Source organism: Oncorhynchus nerka, linkage group LG12, assembly GCF_034236695.1.
Source record: "Oncorhynchus nerka isolate Pitt River linkage group LG12, Oner_Uvic_2.0, whole genome shotgun sequence".
In the NCBI taxonomy this organism is placed as follows: Eukaryota; Metazoa; Chordata; class Actinopteri; order Salmoniformes; family Salmonidae; genus Oncorhynchus; species Oncorhynchus nerka.
This window is the reverse complement of record NC_088407.1, coordinates 46,362,132-46,388,701: the sequence shown is the minus strand read 5'-3', so window position 1 is coordinate 46,388,701 and position 26,570 is coordinate 46,362,132. Positions and strand designations below refer to the sequence as shown.

General features: G+C 42.6%; 1 protein-coding gene across 1 annotated transcript in view; it reads left to right on the top strand.

The window, feature by feature from the left end:
* LOC115138279 (calcipressin-2-like) overlaps nt 1–20,738 on the top strand; it is a 53,903-nt gene extending 33,165 nt beyond the window's left edge. The window contains exons 2-4 of the mRNA XM_029674968.2: nt 1,798–1,971; nt 15,612–15,783; nt 19,362–20,738. Of these exons, the coding sequence (XP_029530828.1) occupies nt 1,798–1,971; nt 15,612–15,783; nt 19,362–19,528 (513 nt within the window). The 3' untranslated portion in view covers nt 19,529–20,738. The remainder of the gene's footprint in view (nt 1–1,797; nt 1,972–15,611; nt 15,784–19,361) is intronic.
* Nucleotides 20,739–26,570: the final 5,832 nt, after the last annotated feature.

Sequence of the window (26,570 nt, the reverse complement as noted above, 5' to 3'; positions counted from 1 at the left end):
AGGTCGAAGGAATTGCCCCATAGAGCTCCGAGACAGGATTGTGTCGAGGCACAGATCTGCAGCATTGAAGGTCAGCAAGAACACAGTGGCTTCCTTCATTCTTAAATGGAAGAAGTTTGGAACCACTAAGACTCTTCCTAGAGCTGGCTGCCCGACCAAACTGAGAAATTGAGGAAGAAGGTCCTTGGTCAAGGAGGTGACCAAGAACCCGATGCTCACTATGACAGAGCTCCAGAGTTCCTCTGTGGAGATGGGAGAACCTTTCAGAAGGACATCCATCTCTGCAGCACTCCACCAATCAGGCTTTTATACTACAGTGGCCAGACGGAACTCACTTCTCAGTAAAAGGCACTTGACAGCCTGCTTGGAGTTTGCCAAAAGGCACCTGAAAGACCATCCCTAAGGTGAAGCATGGTGGTGGCAGCATCATGCTCTGGGGATGTTATTCAGTGGCAGGGACTGGGAGAGAGATCCTTGATGAAAACCTCAGGACCTCAGACTGTGGCGAAGGTTCACCAACGACCCTAAGTACACAGCGAAGACAACACAGGATTGGCTTCGGGACAAGTCTCTGAATGTCCTTGAGTGGTCCAGCCAGAGCCCGGACTTGAACCCAATCTCTGGAGAGACCTGAAAATAGCTGTGCAGCACTGCTCCCCATCCAACCTGACAGAGCTTGAGAGGATCTGTAGAGAAGAATGGGAGAAACTCCCCAAATACAGGTGTGCCAAGCTTGTAGCATCATACCCAAGAAGACTCAATACTGTAATCGCTGCCAAAGGTGCTTCAACAAAGTACTAAGTAAAGGGTCTGAATATTTTTAATACATTTGCACACAAAAAAACCATCCTGTTTTTACTTTGTCATTATGAGGTATTGTGTGTAGGTTGATGAGAAATAAACAAAAATTGAATTCATTTTAGAATAAGAAAAATGTTGAAAATATCAAGGGGTCTAAATACTTTCCAAATGCACTGTATAATATATCTGATATACACTATTTTTTCAAAAAAGTCAAGGGGTCTGAATACTTTCCAAATGCACTGTATAATATATCTGATATACACTATTATTTTTTCAAAAATCAAGGGGTCTGAATAGTTTCCAAATGCACTGTATAATATATCTGATATACACTTTTTTTTCAAAAAGTCTGCCTTTTCCAGTCTGCTTAGTGAACAACAGGGGAGGGTGAACCTGGAAAGTTGAAATCCTCAAATTTCACAATCCAACATGTCCGCCAGTCCAGAAAATCCAATACGCGTAGCAGATGCCGCTAGAGTGCTACCACAACAGAGGATGGGCCACAAGAGAGGAACTATGACACAGGACACCCCTATGTCCCCTATTGCTCAAATGACAAGATCATATTCTGTTTCACCCACCCTTTTCACTACTCCCCTCTCTCCCACTGTTTGTCTGCTTCCTTTCATTAATTAATAGAATATATACTTTATTGTCCTTTTTTTATTTCAGCCTAATCTTAACCCTCCCCAAAATGCACACATTCACGTGTATCACACACACAAGGCACAGGGTCAGCCATGGAGCAGCATCTATGGATGTAGATTTATATATGTAGGTTTATAATAATTACATTAATTGATTGCATTTATATAACACCTTTCCAGATGCTCAAAACCTTGTAAGGGGAGAACACACCTCTAGAGCTATGCTGCAGTGTAGGGATATGCTACCTTACATAAAATGCCTGAAATGCTTAATGGTGACATTTCAGGACAGGAGCAGGATCAACTCCAGTCTAAAATGGCCAATTGTTCTTTCTTTCTCTCCCAGGAGCGGTTTGAGGCCTTATTCAGGATCTATGACGAGCAGACGTCCTTCCAGATGTTCAAGAGCTTCAGGCGAGTCCGCATCAGCTTCAGCACTCCGGAGGCGGCCGCCCGCGCTCGTGTCGAGCTCCACGAGACCGAGTTCAATGGGAAGCAGCTCGAGCTTTACTTTGCCCAGGTGAGTGAACTCTTCCTGGTTTAAGGTTTGTTTTGCAATGGAAAACTGAAATGAATGTTTTTAAAGTCTAGATTGGATAGTCCCTCCATTTTTCAGTGTTTCTTTTTCAATTTGGTACCTAGTAAACACGACCCCAGGTGTTACAGAAGCCCCGTTTATACATGGTTCTAACATGCATCCTTTGTCCTGATCTTTTCCACATTCTGATTGTGCCCACATTTTCAGACAGGTGAAGACGATTAAAAAACGCATTGTGAACTGTTTGTGATCAGATCTTCCTGACCACTTCCGGAGGTAGTCAGGCACGCATTGTGTTTGGATATCTTACATGTATAGATGGATCAGGACAGTTAAACCATTTAAATCATCATTATCCCACCTTATAAAAATCATTGACAGATGGCACCATTGACTTATGCATCAATATGCATCTTAAAATAAATAAATAAATATTATTTTTGAAATAATAGCTGTAAAATCATTTGCATACAGGGAGGGACCAGGAAATCTGGTCACAATCCAGACACTATTACGCAACAAAGCCTCCTTCACTCACGCCGCCAAACTTACCCTAGTAATACGGACTATCCTACCGATCCTCGACTTCGCAAATTGGATGTAGTCTATCACAGTGCCATCCGTTTTGTTACCAAAGCGCCTTATACCACCCACCACTCCGACCTGTATGCTCTAGTCGGCTGGCCCTCGCTACACATTCGTCGCCAGACCCACTGGCTCCAGGTTATCTATAAGTCTATGCTAGGTAAAGCTCCGCCTTATCTCAGCTCACTGGTCATGGTAACAACACCCACCCGTAGCACGCGCTCCAGCAGGTATATCTCACTGGTCATCCCCAAAGCCAACACCTCCATTGGCCGTCTTTCCTTCCAGTTCTCTGCTGCCAGTGACTGGAACGAATTGCAAAAATCGCGGAAGCTGGAGATTTACATTTCCCTCACTAACTTTAAACATCAGCTATCTGAGAAGCTAACCGATCGCTGCAGCTGTACATAGACCATTTGTAAATAGCCCACCCAATCTACCTACCTCAGCCCCATCTTGTTTTTATTTACTTTGCTGCTCTTTTGCACACCAGTATCACTACTTACACATCATCATCTGCTCATCATCATCTGCTCATCTATCACCCCAGTGTTAATCTGCTAAATTTGAATTACTTTGCTACTATGGCCTATTTATTGCCTTACCACCTCATGCCATTTGCACACACTGTATATAGACTTTCTTTTTCTTCTATTGTGTTATTGACTGTAAGCTTGTTTATTCCATGTGTAACTCTGTGTTGTTGTTTCTGTCGCACTGCTTTGCTTTATCTTGGCCAAGTCGCATTTGTAAATGATAACTATTTCTCAACTAGCTTACCTGGTTAAATAAAGGTGAAATACATGAAAAATAATGTTTAAAAAGACACAGTGGATGGATATGAAACACATTTTAATGTGTAGACATGTTTCAGAAAATGTGGGCACAATATCAGAATGAGGACAAGATCAGGACAAGAGGACACTTGTTAGCACCAGGTATAAATTATGCTAAAGCATAGACATTAAGACCAGTAGATAGTGATGTCATCCACGTATTTTTATGGAAAACTCCAGATGGCATGTGAAGCTGGAAATATGTGAATTTGAAGCGCGCCATATTGTGGAATGGAATGGCACCACAAAATCACTAAGCATCATGGTGAAAGTGGCCGTAAGAGTCAACCTATGGCATGAGGGGGTGAGCTTCCTCGTAGCCTGCTGGCCCTCGATTGGTCTATGTCAGCACGGGGTACTGTGTGACAACAAAATAGTAGTCAGAAAGGATCACTATTTAACCCATATGAGTCTAAGCCCTGTCTAAGTCGAGGTAGGGGAGGGGGGGGGGGGTTCTACTATGCTATAAGGAATTGTTTTAAGAAGGTCATACCAAGGATAATTTTGCTATTTGATTTTGAATTGTAAAATTCCTTTAAGTATAAAAAAAGTATAATTTTTATATAATTGGCTGACCGCTATTAGCCAATACAAACACATTGAATAACATATTCACTACATGGACTAACAGAATCTAAAGGAAATTTGTTCTGAAGTGTTTGACCTCGATCTGAGAGATATAAGAAAGATCAGGAAACTTGTTTTAATTTTTTACATGTACAATTGAAGTCAGAAGTTTACATACACTTAGGTTGGAGTCATTAAAACTCGTTTTTCAACCACCACAAATTTCTTGTCAACAAACAATAGTTTTGGCAAGTCGGTTAGGACATCTACTTTGTGCATGACACAAGTAATTTTTCCAACAATTGTTTACAGACAGATTATTTCACATATAATTCACTGTATCCCAATTCCATTGGGTCAGAAGTTTACATACACTAAGTTGACTGTGCATTTAAACAGCTTGGAAAATTCCAGAAAATGATTTCATGGCTTTAGAAGCTTCTGATAGGCTAATTGATATAATTTGAGTCAATTGGAGGTGTACCTGTGGATGCATTTCAAGGCCTACCTTTAAACTCAGTGCCTCTTTGCTTCACATTATGGGAAAATCAAAAGAAGTCAGCCAAGACCTCAGAAAATAAATTGTAGACCTCCACAAGTCTGGTTCATCCTTGGGAGCAATTTCCAAATGCCTGACGGTACCACATTTATCTGTACAAACAATGGTACGCAAATATAAACACCATGGGGCCACGCAGCCGTCATACCACTCAGGAAGGAGACGCGTTCTGGAGACGCGTTCCTAGAGATGAACAAACTTTGGTGTGAGGAGTGCAAATCAATCCCAGAACAACAGCAAAGGACCTTGTGAAGATGCTGGAAGAAACAGGTTCAAAAGTAACTATAACCACAGTAAAACGAGTCCTATATCGACATTACCTGAAAGGCCACTCAGCAAGGAAGAAGCCACGGTTTGCAACTGCACATGTGGACAAATATCGTACTTTTTGGAGAAATGTCCTCTGGTCTGATAAAACAAAAATAGAACTGTTTGGCCATAATGACCATCGTTATGTTTGGAGGAAAAAGGGGAGGCTTTGCATGCCAAAGAAGACCATCCCAACCGTGAAGCACGGGGGTGGCAGCATCATGTTGTGAGGGTGCTTTGCTGCAGGAGGACTGGTGCACTTCACAAAATAGGTGGAATCATGAGGTAGGAAAATTATGTGGATATCTTGAAGCAACATCAGTCAGGAAGTTAAAGCTTGGTCGCATTTGGTCTTCCAAATGGACAATGACCCTAAGCATACTTCCAAAGTTGTGGCAAAATGGTTTAAGGACAACAAAGTCAAGGTATTGGAGTGGCCATCACAGTGCCCTGACCTAAATCCTATAGAAAATGTGTTTACAGAACTGAAAAAGCGTGCTCTGTAAGGAGAAATGGGCCAAAATTCACCCAACTTATTGTGAGACGCTTGTGGAAGGCTACCCGAAACGTTTGACCCAAGTTAAACAATTTAAAGGCAATGCAACCTAAATACTAATTGAGTGTATGTGATCTTCTGACCCACTGGGAATGTGATGAAAGAAATGAAAGCTGAAGTAAATCAATTTCTCTACTATTATTCTGACATTTCATATTCTTAAAATAAAGTGGTGATCCTAACTGACCTAAGACAGGGATTTTTTTCTCGGATTAAATGTCAGGAATTGTGAAAAACTGAGTTTAAATGTATTTGGCTAAGGTGTATGTAAACTGACTTCAACTGTATTTATCCCCATATTTCTGGTACTAAACAGTCAGCCACCAATTGTGCAAGTTCTCCTACTTAAAAAGATGAGAGAGGCCTGTAATTTTCATCATAGGTACACTTCAACTATGACTGACAAAATGAGGGGGAAAAAATCCAGAAAATCACATTGTAGGATTTTTTATGAGTTTATTTGCAAATTATGGTGGAAAATAAGTATTTGGTCACCTACAAACAAGCAAGATTTCTGGCTCTCACAGACCTGTAACTTCTTCTTTAAGAGGCTCCTCTGTCCTCCAATAGTTACCTGTATTAATGGCACCTGTTTGAACTTGTTATCAGTATAAAAGACACCTGTCCACAACCTCAAACAGTCACACTCCAAACTCCACTATGGCCAAGACCAAAGAGCTGTCAAAGGACACCAGAAACAAAATTGTAGACCTGCACCAGGGAAGACTGAATCTGCAATAGGTAAACAGCTTGGTTTGAAGAAATCAACTGTGGGAGCAATTATTAGGAAATGGAAGACATACAAGACCACTGATAATCTCCCTCGATCTAGGGCTCCACGCAAGATCTCACCCCGTGGGGTCAAAATGATCACAAGAACGGTGAGCAAAAATCCCAGAACCACATGGAGGGACCTAGTGAATGAAAGTAAAAAGTAAAGTAACAAAGCCTACCATCAGTAACACACTACACCGCCAGGGACTCAAATCCTGCAGTGCCAGACGTACAATATATATACAAAAGTATGTGGACACCCCTTCAAATTAGTGGATTCGGCTATTTCAGCCACAACCGTTGCTGACAGGTGTATAAAATTGAGCACACAAGAACTGTTCGTTGGTAACTTAATGTAATTGGTTTCCATGGCCGAGCGTCCGCACACAAGCCTAAGATCACCATGCGCAATGCCAAGCGTCGGCTGGAGTGGTGTAATGCTCGCCACCATTGAACTCTGGAGCAGTGGAAACGCGTCTGGAGTGATGAATCATGCTTCACCATCTGGCAGTCCGACGGACGAATCTGGGTTTGGCGGATGGCAGGAATATGCTACCTGCCCGAATGCATAGTGCCAACTGTACATTTTGGTGGAGGAGGAATAATGGTCTGCGGCTGTTTTTCATGGTTCGGGCTAGGCCCCTTGGATCCAATGATGGGAAATCTTAATGCTTCAGCATACAATGATATTCTAGACGATTCTGTGCTTCCAACTTTGTGGCAGCAGTTTGGGGAAGGCCCTTTCCTGTTTCAGTATGACGATGTCCCTGTGCACAAAGCAAGGTCCATACAGAAATGGTTTGTCGAGATCGGTGTGGAAGAACTTGACTGGCCTGCACAGAGCCCTGACCTCAACCCTATCGAATACCTTTGGGATGAATTGAAACGCCAAATTGAAACAGCAACATCAGTGCCTGACCTCACTAATGCTCATGTTGCTGAATGGAAGCAAGTCCCCGCCGCAATGTTCCAAAATCTAGTGGAAAGCCTTCCCAGAAGAGTAGAGGCTGTTATAGCAGCACTGGGTGGACCAACTCCATATTAATTCCCATGATTTTGGAATAAGATGTTTGACGAGCAGTGTCCACATACTTTTGGTCATGTAGTGTACCTCCATTAATCTTTTCAACTTGTACCGAGGACCTTCAGACAACTTTCTTTAGGAAAACAACTGACAGGTACGTATTCGAGAGAGTGTCACCTTTCCACAGAGGGATCATGTTGGTGTGTAGCCCAAACTGTTCGACTGTTCGATTGTAGTCATAGAGCAAAACGGAGCACACCATCATGTTCGTGAGAGTCTTCCCTTTCGATAGAGTAGTCATAATAGTTTGTAGGCCAAACAGTTCCGGATGCTATAAATGATTTTGTGATAAGATCTATATTCAGGATAACTCATGGTCTGACAAACACCGCTCTAGCTCTGTCAGATTTCACCGCAGATGCGGAAGTGTGACTCATCCAATGCATAGAAACAGATATCTCTAGCTTAAACTGACATATTTTTATGGGGATTTATGTATTATACTAGTTATACTGAACAAAAATATAAACGCAAAATATAAAGTGTTGGTCCCATGTTTCATGAGCTGAAATAAAAGATCCCAGAAATGTTTCCATACGCACACAAAGCTTATTTCTCTCGTATTTTGTGGAGACATTTGTTTACATTCCTGTTAGTGAGCATTTTTCCTTTGCCAAGATAATCCATCCACCAGGTGTGACATATCAAGAAGCTGATTTTTTTTATTATTTTTTTTATTTCACCTTTATTTAACCAGGTAGGCTAGTTGAGAACAGGTTCTCATTTGCAACTGCGACCTGGCCAAGATAAAGCATAGCAGAGTGAACAGACAACACAGAGTTACACATGGAGTAAACAATTAACAAGTCAATAACACAGTAGAGAAAAAAAAGGGGAGTCTATATACAATGTGTGCAAAAGGCATGAGGAGGTAGGCGAATAATTACAATATTGCAGATTAGCACTGGAGTGATAAATGATCAGATGATCATGTACAGGTAGAGATATTTGTGTGCAAAAGAGCAGAAAAGTAAATAAATAAAAACTGTGGGGATGAGGTAGGTGAAAATGGGTGGGCTATTTGCCAATAGATTATGTACAGCTGCAGCGATCGGTTAGCTGCTCAGATAGCTAATGTTTGAAGTTGGTGAGGGAGATAAAAGTCTCCAACTTCAGCGATTTTTGCAATTCGTTCCAGTCACAGGCAGCAGAGTACTGGAACGAAAGGCGGCCGAATGAGGTGTTGGCTTTGGGGATGCTCAATGAGATACACCTGCTGGAGTGCGTGCTACGGATGGGTGTTGCCATCGTGACCAGTGAGCTGAGATAAGGCGGAGCTTTGCCTAGCATGGCCTTGTAGATGACCTGGAGCCAGTGGGTCTGGCGACGAATATGTAGCGAGGGCCAGCCGACTAGAGCATACAAGTCGCAGTGGTGGGTAGTATAAGGTGCTTTAGTGACAAAACGGATGGCACTCTGATAAACTGCATCCAGTTTGCTGAGAAGAGTGTTGGAAGCCATTTTGTAGATGACATCGCCGAAGTCGAGGATCGGTAGGATAGTCAGTTTTACTAGGGTAAGCTTGGCAGCGTGAGTGAAGGAGGCTTTGTTGCGGAATAGAAAGCCGACTCTTGATTTGATTTTCGATTGGAGATGTTTGATATGGGTCTGGAAGGAGAGTTTGCAGTCTAGCCAGACACCTAGGTACTTATAGGTGTCCACATATTCAAGGTCGGAACCATCCAGTGTGGTGATGCTAGTCGGGCAAGCGGGTGCAGGCAGCGATCGGTTGAAAAGCATGCATTTGGTTTTACTAGCGTTTAAGAGCAGTTGTATGGCATTGAAGCTCGATTGGAGGTTAGATAGCACAGTGTCCAATGACGGGCCGAAAGTGTATAGAATGGTGTCGTCTGCGTAGAGGTGGATCAGGGAATCGCCCGCAGCAAGAGCAACATCATTGATATACACAGAGAAAAGAGTCGGCCCGAGAATTGAACCCTGTGGCACCCCCATAGGGACTGCCAGAGGACCGGACAACATGCCCTCCGATTTGACACACTGAACTCTATCTGCAAAGTAATTGGTGAACCAGGCAAGGCAGTCATCCGAAAAGCCGAGGCTACTGAGTCTGCCGATAAGAATATGGTGATTGACAGAGTCGAAAGCCTTGGCAAGGTCGATGAAGACGGCTGCACAGTACTGTCTTTTATCGATGGCGGTTATGATGTCGTTTAGTACCTTGAGTGTGGCTGAGGTGCACCCGTGACCGGCTCGAAACCAGATTGCATAGCGGAGAAGGTACGGTGGGATTCGAGATGGTCAGTGACCTGTTTGTTGACTTGGCTTTCAAGACCTTAGATAGGCAGGGCAGAATGGATATAGGTCTGTAACAGTTTGGGTCCAGGGTGTCTCCCCCTTTGAAGAGGGGATGACTGCGGCAGCTTTCCAATCCTTGGGGATCTCAGACGATATGAAAGAGAGGTTGAACAGGCTGGTAATAGGGGTTGCGACAATGGCGGCGGATAGTTTCAGAAATAGAGGGTCCAGATTGTCAAGCCCAGCTGATTTATACGGGTCCAGGTTTTGCAGCTCTTTCAGAACATCTGCTATCTGGATTTGGGTAAAGGAGAACCTGGAGAGGCTTGGGCGAGGAGCTGCGGGGGCCGGAGCTGTTGGCCGAGGTAGGAGTAGCCAGGCGGAAGGCATGGCCAGCCGTTGAGAAATGCTTGTTGAAGTTTTCGATAATCATGGATTTGTCGGTGGTGACCGTGTTCCCTAGCCTCAGTGCAGTGGGCAGCTGGGAGGAGGTGCTCTTGTTATCCATGGACTTCACAGTGTCCCAGAACTTTTTGGAGTTGGAGCTACAGGATGCAAACTTCTGCCTGAAGAAGCTGGCCTTAGCTTTCCTGACTGACTGCGTGTATTGGTTCCTGACTTCCCTGAACATTTGCATATCGCGGGGACTGTTCGATGCTATTGCAGTCCGCCACAGGATGTTTTTGTGCTGGTCGAGGGCAGTCAGGTCTGGAGTGAACCAAGGGCTGTATCTGTTCTTAGTTCTGCATTTTTTGAACGGAGCATGCTTATCTAATATGGTGAGGAAGTTACTCTTAAAGAATGACCAGGCATCCTCAACTGACGGGATGAGGTCAATGTCCTTCCAGGATACCCGGGCCAGGTCGATTAGAAAGGCCTGCTCACAGAAGTGTTTTAGGAGCGCTTGACAGTGATGAGGGGTGGTCGTTTGACTGCGGCACCGTAGCGGATACAGGCAATGAGGCAGTGGTCGCTGAGATCCTGGTTGAAGACAGCGGAGGTGTATTTGGAGGGCCAGTTGGTCAGGATGACGTCTATGAGGGTGCCCTTGCTTACAGAGTTAGGGTTGTACCTGGTGGGTTCCTTGATGATTTGTGTGAGATTGAGGGCATCTAGCTTAGATTGTAGGACTGCCGGGGTGTTAAGCATATCCCAGTTTAGGTCACCTAACAGAACAAACTCAGAAGCTAGATGGGGGGCAATCAATTCACAAATGGTGTCCAGGGCACAGCTGGGAGCTGAGGGGGGTCGGTAGCAGGCGGCAACAGTGAGAGACTTATTTCTGGAGAGAGTAATTTTCAGAATTAGTAGCTCGAACTGTTTGGGTATGGACCTGGAAAGTATGACATTACTTTGCAGGCTATCTCTGCAGTAGACTGCGACTCCTCCCCCTTTGGCAGTTCTATCTTGACGGAAGATGTTATAGTTGGGTATGGAAATCTCTGAATTTTTGGTGGCCTTCCTGAGCCAGGATTCAGACACGGCAAGGACATCAGGGTTAGCAGAGTGTGCTAAAGCAGTGAGTAAAACAAGCTTAGGGAGGAGGCTTCTAATGTTGACATGCATGAAACCAAGGCTTTTTCGATCACAGAAGTCAACAAATGAGGGTGCCAGGGGACATGCAGGGCCCGGGATTACCTCCACATCACCCGCGGAACAGAGAAGGAGTAGTATGAGGGTGCGGCTAAGGGCTATCAAAACTGGTCTCCTAGAGCGTTGGGGACAGAGAATAAGAGGAGCAGGTTTCTGGGCATGGTAGAATATATTCAGGGCATAATGCACAGACAGGGGTATGGTGGGGTGCGGGTACGGCGGAGGTAAGCCCAGGCACTGGGTGATGATGAGAGAGGTTTTATCTCTGGACATGCTGGTTGTAATGGGTGAGGTCACCGCATATGTGGGAGGTGGGACAAAGGAGGTATCAGGGGTGTGAGGAATAGGACTAGGGGCTCCATTGTGAACTAAAACAATGATAACTAACCTGAGCAATAGTATACAAGGCATATTGACATTTGAGAGAGACATACAGCGATGCATACAGTGAACACAGGTGTTGAATTGGGAAAGCTAGCTAAAACAGTGGGTGAGACAACAGCCAACAGCTAATCAGCTAGCATAACAACAGCAGGTGAGATGGCATTGACTAGGCAACTCGGCCGACAGATAAAACAAACAAGCAGAAAGGAGTATCGTGATTAATGGACAGTCCAGCGTGCATCAGCTATGTAGCCAAGTGATCAGAGTCCAGGGGGCAGCGGTGGATGGGGCAGGGGGGCTGGGCTGGCGAGTGTTATTCAGGTTAAGAAAACTAACAATGACTAAATAGCTTGTAGCTAGCTAGCTGGTTAGCTTCTGGAGGTTCTTGAGTGTGTTCTAAAAATAAAGATAATAGCGATTCCATATCACATTGGGTGAGGCAAGTTTCCGGAAGGTATAAACAATCTTTTTTTTAAATCGGGAAGAGATAGAGTACATATGGGCCACTGCGTTTTTGGGACGCGGCGGGACGGTTAGCAGGCCTGTGCTAACAAGCTAACAGATTAGCAGGCCGGGGTAAACAAGGTAGTAGTTAGCGGACCTGGGCTAAACAAGCTAGCAGTTAGCGTGCCGAACTAGCAAGCAAGGAGATAGCGAGGGCTAGAGAGTTAGTGTTTTTAAGGATATGCGAAGAAAAAATATATATATATATATCTAAAACGAAAAAGAGACGATATTTACAGAGAGACAATACGACAGGACAACTACTGCTACGCCATCTTGGAACTCTCCCATCAAATTAAACAGCATGATTAAACAGCATGATCATTACACAGGTGCTCCTTGTGCTGGTGACAATAAAAGACCACTCTAAAATGTGCAGTTTTGTCACACAACATTTTGCCACAGATGTCTCAAGATTTGAGGGAGCATGCAATTGGCATGCTGACTGCAAGAATGTCCACCAGAGCTGTTGCCAGACAAATCGATGTTCATTTCTCTACCATAAGCCGCCTCAAATGTAGTTTTAGAGAATTTGGCAGTACATCCAACTGGCCTCACAACCGCAGACCACGTGTAACCACGCCAGCCCAGGACCTCCACATCTGGCTTATTCACCTGCGGGATAGTCTGAGACCAACCACCAGGACAGCTGATAAAACTGAGGAGTATTTTGTGACTTCACACTCCAGACCGGACACCGGGGGCCTGCACTTACATTTTACACTTTAGTAATGAAGCAGACTCTCTCATCCAGAAGACTTATAGGACTAATTGGGGTTGAGATTTTTCACCTAGTCGGCTCTAGGATTCTTACCAGCGACCTTTTGGTTACTGGCCCAACGCTCTTAACCGCTAGGCTACCTGCCACACGTCAGTACACTGTATCCTCAGGCACATACCTTACTTTACTGTACTCTCCAACGCTGTGTGAGGAAGTGATTTGCTCATCCCAAATGTTCACACCGTCCATGGCCCCGACAACAAAAAACGTACACTCTGCTATCGTGAATGCGCTTTCTGTAATTGTTGTAATCAACTGCTTAGAGTGATCAAATCGTCCAGAACAAATGTGATCACTATATGTGGAGTGCAATGTACTACTATAGAGCCGGCACATGCCATTGGCAGCTGCTCCCATTAAGTACTTTCCCAAGTACTTTATTTGCACTGGTTCCACGAGAGAGATGTTTCATATGCAAGATACAAGACACATAGCCTTGTGGTGCAGGTTGAATCAAAGCACTCGGGAGCAGCATATTTGTGTGCAGCCTTTCTTTCTCTATTTCTATACTGTACTCTCCCCATTGAGAATGTAGTGGCCTCTGAGCTAGACCTGACCTCGTCCTCCACTCACAATGGGTTCAAGTCCCTCAGTCTGAGGTTTTTCTGAAGCGTTGTCATTAATTCCACATTTTTTCCCTTTTGTGTCATTGCAAGTGTGTGTGTCTTTGTATGTCTCTCTACAGGCATTGTGTATGTGTGCGTGAGTGTGTTCTGTGTTTGTGCGTGAGTGTGTGTAGTCGGGAATGCGTCCTTGTGTGTATTGTGGGTGTGTGTGTGTGTGAGTGAGTGGGTTCTGCTAATGACTATGATCCTTGGTTGTGCTCAGCATGTGTTTGTTCGGAGTGTGTTTTCTACGTGGGTGGGCCATTAAGGGGACTACCTATGTCACAACTTCCGCCGAAGTCGGTTCCTCTCCTTGTTCGGGCGGCGGTCGACGTCACCGGTTTTCTAGCCATCGCCGATCCACCTTTCATTTTCCATTTGTTTTGTCTTGTTTTCCCACACACCTGGTTTACATTCCCTCATTTTGTGATGTGTATATAACCCTCTGTTCCCCCCATGTCTGTGTGTGGAATTGTTTGTTGTAAAGTGTTTTGTGCACTTCAGACTGGTTTGCGACGTGTTATTTCAACCCATATTTTGTTGTCCTGGGTGCCGTTGGTTTTGCATCATTAAACTGCTCCAGTTATTACCCAGTTCTGCTCTCCTGCGCCTGACTTCCCTGCAGTTTACACACCTCTTACAAACCAAGGTGTTTAAGGATGGGCATTTGACATTTTTACTCACTTTTTTTTGTGCAACAATGCCTCATATATCATAAACATTACAGGGAACAAATCCTAATTGCTAAATTGCCCCATATATATTCAGCCAATCAAAAAAGCAAGTGCCATTTAAGATTAATTTATTGAAACCGTAATATCAACTGGTTATATTGTATAGTGAAACACAATCTTCAAAAAGGCAGTAACCTCAGTGGGTTGTAGAAGCCTATGGCTGTGCAATGGCATAACCTTGTTTTGTTAATTGAGCAGACAAGAAGCTCTTATTTTCCAAGGCCTTATCACAGTCAATACAAACCTATTTTATAGTTAAAAACAAAACAAACAAAAATGATGTAATATAACAGAATAAAATAGAACATACTTTTTTTTCTCCAAATTAAACAAGTTGCCAGTGTGATGTGATATGCATCTCGCGCTTCTGGAACATTCTTTCTCACAGGGTGATCATTTGAAGCAGGGCTCAGTTTGGTGAGTTGAAAGACCATTTTTTTTCAAGGTTACAAACCAAAATGTGTCTACAGTTCGATTTAGTTTATTCTGCCTCGTTGGAATTTTCAAAAAGGATGAACAATTCCACATTGAACACTGCATGATGATGAATTCCCTATGTAGGCCTATGCTTAATGATTCTGATAAAAAAAAAAATACACTCTGTCTTTATCAAACTAGAGTTTTTGCTTATTTTCAGTGTGGAATCTGTCTATGGGTTATAGCCTAGGCTAACCAATCGGGAAATGGCACTAGCAGTTGGCAAAGTAGCCTAAGAGGAAAATAGACGGGAAGCAATTATTCCAAAACTGCAGCTCATTGTTGGAACACATATTTTCCTACTTCAATCAACCAGTCCATTTTCAATTTGTGATGAAACTGTCGTCATTTGGCAAGGAATGTAGCTTGTGTAGTTTCCCATCAGTTAGATGCATTTATCTCTGTATGCGTAACAGGAGCTTGTGTGCGCACGCAGCACACGTGTGTAGAGGGAGCGGTCGGAACGCAATTGAGTGAATGAGACATGGAGGGGAAAGGAAATGTAGGGAGAAGAACTGTCTAATGCTTGGCTTGGTATCTTTTTTGTTGTTGTGCCCTGCAAATGCACATGTACAATTGGAACACCAGAGTCAAAGCAAATTAACATCGTCTTCAAGACAAAATGTATTTTTTTCAGACAGGCACTAAGCACATTCCACCAAATAATTATACAGTATTTGAAAAAGAATGTGATCTCTGGTTTAAAAAATCGAACTTTGACGTCCGTTCGAGTACTCGATTACTCTTGTCCATCCCTACACCGAGTGCGTGTATTATATAGATATAATCCAGTACATAGTGTTCCAACAGGAAGAGCCAACGGGAAGAGAACACAGTGTGCTTCCTATACAATAGCAGCCGGGATGTATTCATTAATGCACAACGTATCTTTAATGTTTTCTACTTTAATGTTTCCAGCATTGCAATGTTTTAACATTTTTCCATGGTGTGTCCAAATGAACATGATCCGTTCTGACATGCCCCCCTGTCTCCTCTCCTCCTTTCCCCCCCTCTATAGGTTCAGAACTCTGGGGAGGACATAGACAAGTCGTACCTGGCCCCTCCCGCGCCCGTCAAACAGTTCCTCATCTCGCCCCCCGCCTCGCCGGGCGTGGGCTGGAGCCAGAGCGAAGACGCAACGCCTGTCATCAACTACGACCTGCTGTGTGCTGTGGCCAAGCTAGGCCCAGGTCAGTACACACACACTTTACACACACTCTTGTGCACACACACACACATAAAAATATATATAGACACATACACAAATGCACGCACACATACGTACACATAAATACACACCATTTTACATTTACATTTAAGTCATTTAAAGCACACACACACTCTACCCTTTTATAAACATTTACTCAAATTGTTAACTGAACTGAGTTCACCAGCTTTATCTGCTGTGGTATCGTGAGAATCATAGGACAACAGTAAGGTCACAAAAAGGGCACCAATTAGCATTCAAGCATACAATTGCTTTGTGCGGCATGCTGGGTGGTTGACGAAGTATGAATGTCCATCAGAAAAAGAGATGAATCCTCAGACTATATATTATGTTCCCTTATGCCTCTCTCTTATGGCATCCACACTTCTCTGTCTGTCTGGCTGAGTAGAGGGCTAGCGTTTGCAGGCAGACTGTGACCTTTGAGAGATGCCAGCCATATCAAACAGGGAGTAATGACACCTGTGTTTGGCGTAATGACACCTGTGTTGGAGTAATGACACCTGTGTTCTTTCATACTGGGGTCAGGAGGGTCACATGGTTTACTAGGTCACCAAGCTCCCAGGATTCTTCACTGTGTGCGTCCCAGTAACATGTCCTTTCTCCTGATGTGTGCACCCATACACAACTCCCCACAAATGTTAAAGCATTGGGCTCGAGGGAGTTTCTACTGTTATTCTTACGCCAGTTATTTCCTTCTAAGTCCATGAAGGGAAGGGAACCAACAATTTGCACACTTCAGGAGGAAGGACAGATTCATTGTTTTATGATGCTAAAGACCCTTGTCATCTGTAAAAAGGAGACCCTTCTAAGATATGGTCGTCAGTTACACCATAATATGTTTTTAATAGGCCCACGTGACCTGATCCAAGAAAAACTCCTGGCCTGTTGTCAGGAAAAGGTCTGGTCCCTAGTTCTATTATAGGTGTGTGTTCTTCACTCTACATGTGCGTCAATACGTTTGTGTGTGAAGTGTCTTTTCATCTAGACATCAGGACATGCAGTACCATTTTGAGTGCTTCTCTTATAGTCTACCAGGGAACATTAAGGGCTGTTAAACGAGATATAGCCTATGCCATGTAGCCTCTGACATGGCTTCATTTCAAATGCACCACCACAACCCCCTCTAATGCATTACAAGAACAATCATGATTCCTACATTACATGATTTACCATGTTGAAGCCCAGACCACCGCTGCACTCACTGTTACTATGGTAACAGGAGGAGGCATCAGGAAATAGAGCTGACGCTTGTTTGGGCTTCTTTAGCCTGCCTCGGATTCAGATTAGTGCTTTGCTGCAGTGTGGCGCCCTAGCACTCTCTGCTGGCCGCCTATGGTAGTGACCTTCCCGGGACAAAATAGGGCCTTGTTTTTCCTGTCAGACAGTGGTGTGGGAAACCTCTTATCACGTTTCCCTCTGCCCTGTCTGGTCTTCATGGCAACCGTGATACAATCTGCATGCATATTTGAGGGCAGTTGTGATGTGAGCATTGGTGTTGCCTAGTCGGTATTAAATAGAACATTGAGGCCCTGCCCACCTATGGGAAAACAACATGTGGTTACCTTGGTTACCCAATTGGCTCACAGCAAAAACAAACAACCTTTTTCAGACACAATTTTCTTGTTTTATGCTTGTTTTAGTCAATAACAAAACTACATTTAAGAAATGTACAAAATGTCTAGATTACTTTTCAACATTGCCGGCTCCCAAGCATTTTCACTACTTAGAAAAATGTAATATTGTAGGGCTTTCTTCATGCCCCTTTTCATGACGGTGCCAACATTAAGCCACGTGAGGGCTTCCTTCATGCCCCTTTTCATGACGGTGCTAACATTAAGCCACGTGAAGCTAGCTATCTACCAAGCAGAGCTTTAAGCTGTTGAAGAAGATGGGCAGGCCCCCTGGTCATGGCATTCTGCCAGGGTATGGAGTCCCTACATAAGACATTGCAGTAACTCCTTGTCTTCCAAAGGTGGTTCCTTACAGGGAGACAGCATTGTGGAGCTGGTCTGAGTCTGCTGGGTCAGTCATGGCCAGTTCGTACTATCAGAACTGAGGGTAAGACCCAGATGCAGACAGCTAGAGTCACAGATGTTTACTGACCCAAATAGGGGGCAGGCAAAAGACAGGTCAAAGGCAGGCAGAGGTCCGTATCCAGGTCAGTGTCAATAAGGTACAGAACAGCAGGCAGGGTCAGGACAGGCAGAATGGTCAGAACCGACGAACTGGCGACAGACAAACAGAGAACACAGGTATAAATGCACTGGAGATAATGAGGAAGATTGGCAACACCTGGAGGGGGGTGGAGACAAGCACAAAGACAGGTGAAACAGATCAGGGTGTGAAAGTACCCTACAATTACATCTGCAACCATGTGCATGTGAGTAATAAACTCATCTAAAAACGAATATATTCTAAACTAGCCAAGACCAACAACACAAACATAAAGACTATAAAGCTACAAGTAGTAAGTGGAGTTACAAACAGACTATACTAAACAAGCTATGATTAAATGTTTTCCACACACATAGCTATGTGTAGCTTACTTGGACAATGTGTCCCCACTTTCCCACTCTTCCACACCGAATAGCTTGAAGCCAGAAGGCTATTCTCGTAGGCTCTATTTCCTTACATGGACGCATTGCGAACCAATGGTCAGGATTTTTTTACCTGTTTACACTCACATTGAACAACCCAGCAGCTTTTCTGGAAGTTTTGTCAATTCTGTATAGCAAAAGATCGACGACGAAGTTGGCTCTTTTACAATGGGGGTCAATGGGAAAGAATGTTTGTTTTTCCAAATTTGTGGGTGTGGTTGAGGAGAATTGCTTCTAATGACATGAATACCGAAGTATATCAAATCTTGATATCTGTATTATTCCACCTCTATTTGATATATTATACTTGCTGTATATTTTAAGAATCATATAACGTTAGTAACATTTGTTCCATGCCATCTAACATTTATAACGTGTTATATATTCTCTAGTAGCCAATTCACTAGTTGTTTGGCACATGATAGCAACAGACAGTTTGACCCTCTCCTATCTTGAGGTACATTTCATTAGGCTGCAGCCAGCCAGTGTTGCAACAGCTGATAACATTGGCCATTGGGAACCACCGGCCATTGCAGGGGAGTTCCGTCTGTCAGGAAGGGTTCTACATGGACCCCTGAAGAGTTCTACCTGGAACCAAAAGGGGTTCTTCAAAGAGTTATCTTATGGGGACAGCTGAAGAACCCTTTTAGGTTCTAGAGAGAACAATTTTTTCCTGGCTTTTGCATCTGTTCCTGGAGTGGGTTGACTCGCTTCAATCTGCTTCAGTGGGAGATCCGACATTCAGGGGCTCATCTAATCAAAATATTTAAACTGGAATGCTGATGTAGGCCTGTTGATGCATGTGTAGCACTGTAAAGGCAAATAAAGTCTGGTATATTAGTCTCACTTTTTTTTCTCTCCCTCACTCTCTTTCTCTCCCTTTCTCTCCCTCCCTGTCTCTCTCCTCCCCCCCTCCATCCTTCCCTCCCCACTCCCTCTCTAGGGGAGAATTATGAGCTGCACGCGGGCACGGAGTCGACCCCCAGTGTGGTCGTGCAGGTGTGCGACAGCGACGCCGAAGACGACAACAACGCCGAAGCTCGCCCCAAGCAGAAACAGCAGATTGTCCAAACCCGGCGCCCGGATGGACCACCGCAAGTCCTCAACTAGGACCCTCCACTTCGGACCCCACTCCTACGACGCCCCAAAACACACACCTAGACCTGTCTTCTCTGTCTCTGCACTCGCAGAGACACAACGAGACAACGCCCCTCATTTCAATTCAACCAAAAACAAACAAACGACAAACATTTGGTGGTGTTTGTGGACGGAGCGTGGCTATTGGATGGAATGAGGCGGCCTGGCCTGTATGGATGATGGAGGATGGATGAGATTCACACGCACACTCATCACACTCAAAGGAAAGAGAGGGAGGGATAACGGAACCCTTGACCCTTACTCAGCCAGGGGCGGTAATGTAACACCGTGTCCCCCCTAAAGCAGGCACACTGTCATAGAATCATACACTCAGCTCTCATATGTGCTAGTACTGTAGTAGTTCCGCTAGTCTGACCTCTCCTTCTTCTTTCCTTCATTTCCGTCATCGGTTAGTTGTGTGCAATGGACTTCGGGGACATGCAATACCTCCGAAGAGAGATTTTGGTTGTTTACATCGGTTCTTCTTCTGCTCTTTTATCATATCAGCCGATTGGTTGTTTCTGCTATCACAGGAATCAGGAGTGATTGCCTGGTATTCCTCTCGTCTGCATGTATATATGAGTTCTTATGAGAAAAATACTTACTACAGAGACTCAAACACTAAACTACTGTACGAAGCAAAGGAACCTATCGAGGTCACACACGACATAACAAAAGGTCGCCATGTGGTAACAACAATGTTGCGGTGGTGTTCGCACTTTCTTTTTTTGGTTCTGCTTCTGTCCTTCTTTTTTTTAAAATCAGAGATGTGTATGTTGGTTTTTGCTGAACTAGATGTGTGTTCTTCCTCTTAACATGTATTTGATACCACAAACGATCGTTTTTTTTGCATGCTTACTTACTATAGTCGGCAGCTGATGCGTTTTATACTGGTCCAGACGACAGGGAAATGGAATGACTCTTTTGACGACACGCATATCTATAATTTTATAGTGTCAAGGGAGAGGCTGGCTGAGCAAGATATAAGACTGAGAGTGAAACGAAACCTTTACAGTGTGAGTAAAGGCCTAAGAGTAGGTCTCTCTCTTAAAGCCTAATAGTTGGGCTTTAGGATAGGAGTAAAAGCTAGCGTTAATCTTCAAGAGTGTTGATGTTTTTTCAGGGGGCATTTTTATGATTCCCATCTTTCCGGTAATGGTTTTTGGTTCTTGTTATGATATCAACCCAGTTTATATATATATATATATATATATATATATATATATATATATATATACCTATATATATATGTCTGTTTTTCTTCTTCTGAGACCTATATTGCTCGTTTTGCACTGAAAATCTCGAGATCTCTGGAGCTACACTGAAGGAATGTCCTGAATTTCCTCTGTCAGCTCTTGAGAGTTTAAGGCCGCTTCTTCGTTCTCGCTGTAAATAGCTGAATAGTCAGTAGGTTGAAATAGTCCATTAGGTTTTAATGATTGACATTAAGCGATGCTGAGAAAGTGAAAATTGTTAATTGGCCTCCTTGCCTCTGGAGATATCAACCAACGCCTTCGTCTCACCTTGCAGTCACAACACAAATCATTGGAAACTCAAGAAACTTAAGAGAAAGCATTGATTTGATTCACTCCAATTTGGAATACTGCTGCATTCACAGTTGTTACTTTCCTCCTCCAGAAAAAAAAGCTATTACCAACTCCTAAATAAATAAAGTGTGCTTTTAGCCATTTAGCCAATTATTTTCAGAGTAACTCTTTCCAGAAAGTTTGATTTTTCTCCCCACTATGCACCTTGAATAAAAGAATATGTGATGCCAAGTGTCTGTCATTACAATGATTTCATGCCATAAAAAGTCCTTATGTTTTTGTTTTGTCACAGAAACATATTCCATATAGTGAGACTGTCGAATACAGACTATTCCATGTCGAGTCCTTGATTTTATTCCCATCCTGAAAAGGTGTTTTGAATCTAGTCAGGTTTTTATTCTTCTAAATTAAAGCCCAACCATTGAGGTGGAGTGTTCAAGTGTTCAATACAGTACATTTGGCCTCAGTGGTGAACGTAAACCTTATCCGTGTTAGAAAGCATTAAAAATGCATTATGGTCTCTGCATGCAAGCACTTTTTCTGCATTTTCTTTTTATCCTTGTAAGATGCAGTCTTGCTAGAGAGAACGCTCCTCATCGACATTCTTTTTGTCTGTTATTTTTTTATCTTCTGTTTTTCAAGATGAACACCTGGCAAGCCTTCTCACCAACAGAGCAGTGTGAGTCCCGACTCTCAAATGATCTGAATTCCACCTCTCGCTAATGGGGGTTTGAAGGCTCGGGAGTCCTTTGGATATAAGTGTACCACTGAATAGGTGTGGAAGGAAGAACAGGGAAACTTGTCTTTTGACAGGATAGATGGTTGCAACCACAGAACGAATGTGTGTTTTTGTTTCAGGGCTTGTCTTCTGGAACATACTTCCATGTGCAAAGCGTTGTCCTTTCAGAGGTGACTTCTAAAAACGAAGCCGGCAGCAAGTGTTGAAACGCACCATAATGGCATAAGCAGTTTTTAGTTGTGCTGACTGGTGAAAATATTGATGATTGATGACAATGACGATGATTATGTTGATGATGCTTATCTGATGTTTTTTACAGTCTTTGAAACTGGGTGCATTTTTGGTCACTGTTGAAAAGAGAAAACGTATATTTATGTATATATGCCAAGTGTTTTTGTTGCCGAGACCAATTCCAGCGTGCATCAACAAAAATTGTGGCTTCTACTTTTATGTTGATGTGAAGATTTTTAAAAAACGAAGTCCTGAAATGCTCGATCAAATAAATTCTCATTTGTGTCGTGTTGAAAATTGACTCTGTTTGAATGTTTTTTTTGGAAAGTCTACAATACAAAAAGGTCAATACCGTCCGTTATTGTTGTATACTGTTCTGTTGAAATCTGAATATTGTGTATTGTACTGTAGTTATCCAAAAAAACAAAGTAGCAATCAAGCAATAATTTACAGTTATATACTGGTATCTGTATTTCATGTTATGTACTAATTTCCAGAGTGGTTTTCTCTGACTGTTACAACAGTACTTGCTTATTTGTGTAGTATGATTGTCATTTGTTTCACATAGAGAAATATATAAAGAACTATTCTTAAAGAAGTTTGGCGTTTGTGTGTTTTTTAAGTTCCGGTATGATGTATTTTTTCCTTTTGCTCTGAATGTATCTTCAAATATTTCACATATAGTATAGTACTTGTACTATATACTACCAGTGGTGGGAAAAGTACCCAATTATCATACTTGAGTAAAAGTAAAGATACCTTAAAAGAAAATGATTCAAGTAAAAGTGAAAGTCACCCAGTAAAATGCTAGTTCAGAAAAAGTAAAAAAGTATTTGTTTTTAAATATACTTAAGTTTTAAAAGTAAATGTAATTGCTAGAATATACTTAAGTATCAAAAGTAAAAGCATAAATCATTCCAAATTCCTTATATTAAGCAAACCAGACAGCATCATTTTCTTTCTTTTTTAAATTTACTGATAGCCACTCCAACATCTTTTACAAACAAAGCATTTGTGTTTAGTGAGTCCGCCAGATCAGAGGCAGTAGAGATTACCAGGGATGTTCTCTTGATAACTGAATTGGACCATTTTCCTGTCCTACTAAGCATTCAAAGTGTAACAATTATTTTAGGGTGTCAGCGAAAATGTATGGAGTAAAAAGTACATTAGGACTGTAGTGAAGTAAAAGTTGTCAAAAATATAAATAGTAAAGTACAGATACCCCAGGAAACGATTTAAGTTAAGTAGTACTTTAAAGTAAATATACTTAAGTACTTTACACCGCTGTACAGTATACTACTAAACTATAGTACTACTGCAAATATACTGCTACAAGTATAACGTGAAAGATGGATCACATTTCATGTTTTGAACCAGTAGCTGCTGCACAGACAGTCAACAGTGCCAACTGTTCTCTTTTTTGAAGGTCAATATTGTCATGGTTAACCTTTTCAATCGCTTTCCTACTTAACAGTTAGTTAGCCCGTTACCTGAATGTCTTTTCTAAAGTGACTGAATTCTCAATGGATTGATTACTCTAAGCTGAACATCAAAATGTCTTTAGCACTGCAGTGCAGTGTCTGGTAGAACTATCCGGATGACTCAGTCTTTTTTTTTAGATTCAATTCATATTCAAATACATTTCCCAACACATTTTTCACAGAAGGATTTTTCACAGATGCTCAATTCACAGGAAGAAATATGTATGTAAACAAATATGTCCTACTTGTTACATGTAATGGGTATGATTGGTCTGGCTACTGTTCTTAATAGTGAACACTGCTTTAACCTATGTTTTATCAAAAGCGTAAAAAGGCTGCTAAAAGCTATAGCGTTGCATTTTTACATCACAGCTCAAAATAAAGTGGTGTTAACATGGTAATAGTATGGTAACATGTTATAGTTTACATTATATTATACATTATACAGTACATTATATTGCCCAGATACACCTTAATTTCAGTGTAATTATATTCTTGTTTTAGAGTAATACCCTGTACAGTGCCTTCAGGAACTGCTCACACCCCTTTACTTTTCCCAAATGTTACTGTTACAGCCTGAATTAAACATTTACTACATTTAGATTTTGTGTCACTGATCAACACACAATACCCCATAATGTAAAAGTGGATTTTTTTGTTGTTGTTGCTTTTTTTTAAAGCAAATGATTTAAAAATGAAAAGGTCAAATGTCTTCAACCCCTTTGTTATGGCAAGCCTAAATAAGTTTTACAAACATTTGCTTAAAGGAAAGATAAGCCCATTTTTAATGGTATATTGTTTTTGTGCATCTCTGAGCTATGTTCTATTGATTCCTATTGCCATTCAAGCAGGCAGAATATAGCCGGTATGCTTGAACAGGGTTGGATACACACATGAAAACATTAAATGAGCCGGGGAATCGATAGAACATTTCTCAGAGATGCACAAAAACAATATAACATTCAAAATGGGTGAATCTTTCCTTTAACAAACCACAAGTTCCAAACCAGAAGCCATGGATTACTGGCAACACCGCACTGAGCGAAAGGCTCAGAAAGCTGCTGCTTTCAAGGAGTTGGACACTAATCCGGACACTTATAAGAAATCCATCAAACAGACGAGCTAAATGCCTACCAGAGGAGCTAAATGCCTCCAGTGCAACACTGAAGCATGCATGAGAGCTGTTGGGGAATAATCAGAATTAGGTGGTAACATAGGTAAGATGTTTTATATTCATCATCATCAAGTTACTTCTCATCAGAATGTTATTTTTGTATAATACTGTCGCGGGGTTGCAGTATCTGTTCTATGTCAGGACTAAGTTGTTTGGGCCGGAGAGAGGGGAGAGGTCAAGGTGTCATCATGTGTAAACATATCTCTTGCTCCACTGTGTCTGTGTGCCAGTCACTCCCTACTTTTCCCATCGGGGAGAGGAGGATGGCAGTGTCTGGAATCATTCTATGCTCCCTCTTTTGTTGCTCCTATCTTAACCTATAGCCTCACTCTCCTCTCCGTGAGCTTGTCCGGGATTGGTTGTATCTAAATGACAATTTGATATATATCATAGGGTGGGGGTAATGTCTTGGTACCATTTTGTACCAAGGACGAAATAAGAGCTTTGTTTAGGAGACCAAACTGAACGATAATGTATAGCCAACTCTGTCTGGCTAGGGGATACTCCTCTCTGAAGTAAAGTCTTTCTTTGTGTAAGTTCCTAAGACCTGTGGTTTGTCATGTCGTCTAGGGGGGGTGGATCTTTGCTATAAAGGATCCCATTTGCCATTATGTTGGGACTCTCAACTTTTCATTAGAGATACTGAACTGTTGAAAGTCAAAATGCTATTGCAAAAGCTTAATTATTATTAAAGGTGAAGATGAAGCATAACTCTGACTTGTGTTGTGGTTTGCTCCCATGATTTGGTAAATAGAGGAAATTTCCACGACAGAGCACCAGCTGTTTCGGACGACTGTGTGATCACGCTCTCCGTAGCCAATACGAGCAAGACCTTTCAACAGGTCAACATTCACAAGGCCATAGGGCCAGATGGATTAAAAGGGCATGTACTCACAATGCAGAGAGAACAAAAATAGCAAAACAATAGAAAAGTAAAACACAATATTAAAAATAATTAATAGATACACAATGCGTAATGACAACTTGGCTATATACAAGGGGTATCAGCACCCAGTCAATGTGCAGAGGTAAGAGGTAATTTAGGTAAATACACTACATGACCAAAAGTATGTGGACACCTGCTCGTCACACATCTCATTCCAAAATCATGGACATTAATATGGAGTTGATCGGGGGGATCTAGTTGATCGTTGCTGCTATAACACTCTTCTGGGACAGCTTTCCAGTAGATGTTGGAACATTGCTGGGTGTCTTGCTTCCATTCAGCCACAAGAGCATTAGTGAGGTCGGGCACTGATGTTGGGCGATTAGGCCTGGCTTTCAGTCGGCGTTCCAATTCATCCCAAAGGTGTTTGGTGTGGTTGAGGTCAGGACTCTGTGCAGGCCAGTCAAGTTCTTCCACACTGATCTCGACAAAACATACAGCAAAAAAGTATTTAGTCAGCCACCAATTGTGCAAGTTCTCCCACTTAAAAATATGAGAGAGGCCTGTAAGTTTCATCATAGGTACACTTCAACTATGACAGACAAAAAAATCACATTGTAGGATTTTTAATGAATTTATTTGCAAATGATGGTGGAAAATAAGTATTTGGTCAATAGCAAAAGTTTATCTCAATACTTTGTTATATACCCTTTGTTGGCAATGACAGAGGTCAAATGTTTTCTGTAAGTCTTCACAAGGTTTTCACACACTGTTGCTGGTATTTTGGCCCATTCCTCCACGCAGATCTCCTCTAGAGCAGTGATGTTTTGGGGCTGTTCTATGGGGTTGAGATCTGGAGACTGGCTAGGCCACTCCAGGACCTTGAAATGCTTCTTACGAAGCCACTCCTTCGTTACCCGGGTGGTGTGTTTGGGATCATTGTCATGCTGAAAGACC